Source organism: Cynara cardunculus, unplaced genomic scaffold (assembly GCF_001531365.2).
Source record: "Cynara cardunculus var. scolymus isolate 2C unplaced genomic scaffold, CcrdV1 Un_Scaffold_837, whole genome shotgun sequence".
Lineage (NCBI taxonomy): Eukaryota > Viridiplantae > Streptophyta > Magnoliopsida > Asterales > Asteraceae > Cynara > Cynara cardunculus.
The window spans coordinates 10,933-13,633 of record NW_020200630.1 but is presented as its reverse complement, the minus strand read 5'-3'; the positions used below and the strand labels follow the sequence as shown (position 1 = coordinate 13,633).

At 43.3% G+C, this 2,701-nt stretch overlaps 1 protein-coding gene across 1 annotated transcript; it reads right to left on the bottom strand.

The window, feature by feature from the left end:
• Positions 1-579: 579 nt before the first annotated feature.
• LOC112502021 lies at positions 580-1,542 on the bottom strand. The gene has a single exon (XM_025105825.1). It carries the CDS (start codon positions 1,540-1,542, stop codon positions 580-582), a length of 963 nt encoding a protein of 320 aa, XP_024961593.1.
• Between the last annotated feature and the right edge of the window lie 1,159 nt (positions 1,543-2,701).

Genomic DNA, 2,701 nt, shown 5'->3' with positions numbered 1-2,701 from the left:
TGCCGTGGATAAGAGTACTACATTTTTTTTCCTTTCTTCTCCACAAACTAGCACTGCGTCCCCATCCGGCAAAGGGATTCGGATCAACTTCTTAGAGCATAAGATTTCTGCTTAGTTCTCTACCAGCCAGTCCATCCCAATTATGACATCGAATCCACCTATAGCCATGGGTATGAGGCCTACCCGAAATTCTTTTCCCTCGATTCCCAACACGCAATTCCTAACAATTTCGTGTACCAGAACCTGGCTACCATTTGCTATCTCTATGATCAATGCATCTTTTAGAGTACTAGGGGGCGCATGCAAGTGTTGATGGAAAGTAGTGGACACAAAGGAACATGAGGCACCAGAATCAAAAAGTACGTGTGCAGGTACGGAGTTAACAAGGAACGTACCCGACACCACATCCGACGATGCTTTAGCTTCCTCGGCAGTCATTTGAAAGGCTCGGTCGACTGATTTCAGGGTATTTTCTTTTCTCCCCTTACCCCCTCCAGCCTTTAACTTCAGGCAATCATTCTTGAAATGACCCGGCTCTCCGCATCCAAAACAGATGGGTCCCTTGATAGGACACTCATTTTACGTGTGGCCTGGCTTTCCGCACTTAAAGCATTTTACAAGAGTAAGGTTGGTGATGCACGGGCCGAGATGTTTACTGCGACATTTGGGACACCACTTGGCCTCTTGTCTAGGATAAACTCCACGGTTGTTGTTTTTGAGATGGTTTGGTCTCTTGGAAGGTGTATGATGACCTTCCCACTTTCTTTTTTCACTGCTAGCCGCTTTCTCTTCTCTCCCTTTGTTGTACACCGACTCCATGATCTTTGCCTCTTCAATTGCCTCTCTAAGGGTGGAGGCTCTGGAATTCCTGACCATTACCATCATGTCTGCGGGCAACCCCTTTAAATAAGCCTTCATCTTTTCTTTCTCCGTTACCAAATTTAGTTTTTCCATAAAGAGTCGTGTGTAGTCCCTTACCGACAAGTTTCCTTTCTTTAGGGTTCGGAACTCTTCTTCGATGCGGTCCATCTCCTGCTCATTGCAATATTCCTCCAACACATTTTCCTTAAACGTGGCCCAACTCATCTTGGCCAATTCCGTAACCTCTACGGTCGATATGACAATGTTCCACCACGTAAGGGTTGCACCCCTTAGCATTTGGGAGCCAAATTTCTCCTTTTGTCCCTCATCGCAGTCACAAGCCCGGAAGGCTTGCTCGATCTCTCGCAGCCAGTTCATACATGCCACGGGATCATCTGACCCTACAAACTCTGGTGGTTTGCAACATAGAAACGTCTTGTAGGAGCAGACCTTTCCCACTTGTCTTGCATCAATTGTTACTAATTCCTGGGTTGGAATTTCATTTCCGGTGCCCCCGGATCCCACAATAGTCACGTTTTCGGCAACCGCTTCATGCTTACGGTTGTTAGCATCTCTATCCTCCAATAACTTCATAAAGAATTCCTGTTGTTGGGCCATAGCTCTGTTCATGGTGTTCATCATCGTGCCCATCATCCTTGATTCTGGGGTTTCTTTTTCCATTACGGGGTTAGAGGTGGCAGGGTCGACCTAGGGAACGTGGTCAACTCCACCGCCCAAGATGTTTTGTCTAGGATGAACCCTTGCAATGGTGATTCGAGGCGGTTGATCCATGGTAGATTCAGTTACTGCATGACCTTCCGGAGAGGTATCCCGTCTACTCCGAGTATTCACCATTAAAGACTGTCAACAAGAGAGCGAAAGAGAGTTATGATAGGACGAACACGGGATTAACATAATACATACCGATACGTTCATAAATTCTTGTAACAACAGTAAGTTCAAGCATGTTTGTGTAATAACTTGCTCAAAATAGCATTAGCTAAGTGAAATTTTGAATAGGTTATACATGAGAATTCTTAACACCATCGTACCAATTCATGAACGGGGTAACTCCGATGTCCCTAGTGCTCTCCCATCCTAAAATCTATCCATAACGCACAAATTAACACCTACAATTTCAGCTTAAGTCTAGGCATCTTAATCCTATACCTAGTTCGCTTAAACTAGTGCTCTGATACCAACTTGTAACACCCTAAAAATATAAGGCAATTTGGACCGAAATATGAAACGAAAATCAGAACTTGATAAAAAAAATTCACCCAACAAAAGGGGTAATAGAATAACGTTTACAAATCAGCTACCGAGAAGATAATTAACAACCTACTAATCTAGATTTTTCTACAAATAGATTAAAGACGGGTGTTCCTATCAATCTCTAAAAATACCGTGACATCAAAAACGCAACGCTCAAAAGTAACAAAGGCTTAATCTACAAAAGAGTCTTTCTCAAACCAACGCTCCTCTCAACCCCTTTTAAGCCCCGCCGCTAACGGAACCTGATAAGTAACCAAAACAAGAAAGTGTTAGGCTTACAACTAGTGAGTCCAAACAATACGATAAATGCAATTGTAAGACCCTGTATGCAAGAAAGAACGTTTAAAAAGATGGCAGAAGTTTAAACGGTAACAAAAGGGTAAGTAAGTCTCAAATAATATGTGCGAGGGTCAAAACATCCGAAGATGACGGGGGAGACCCGATTTACCATTAATTATGACGGAACACAAAGTAAGTCATAGATCAATGTTATAGAGCATCACTTACCGGTATAAAACCATCAACATCAACCTAAACCAGTCATGTAGTCGGTCGTGATCATAAG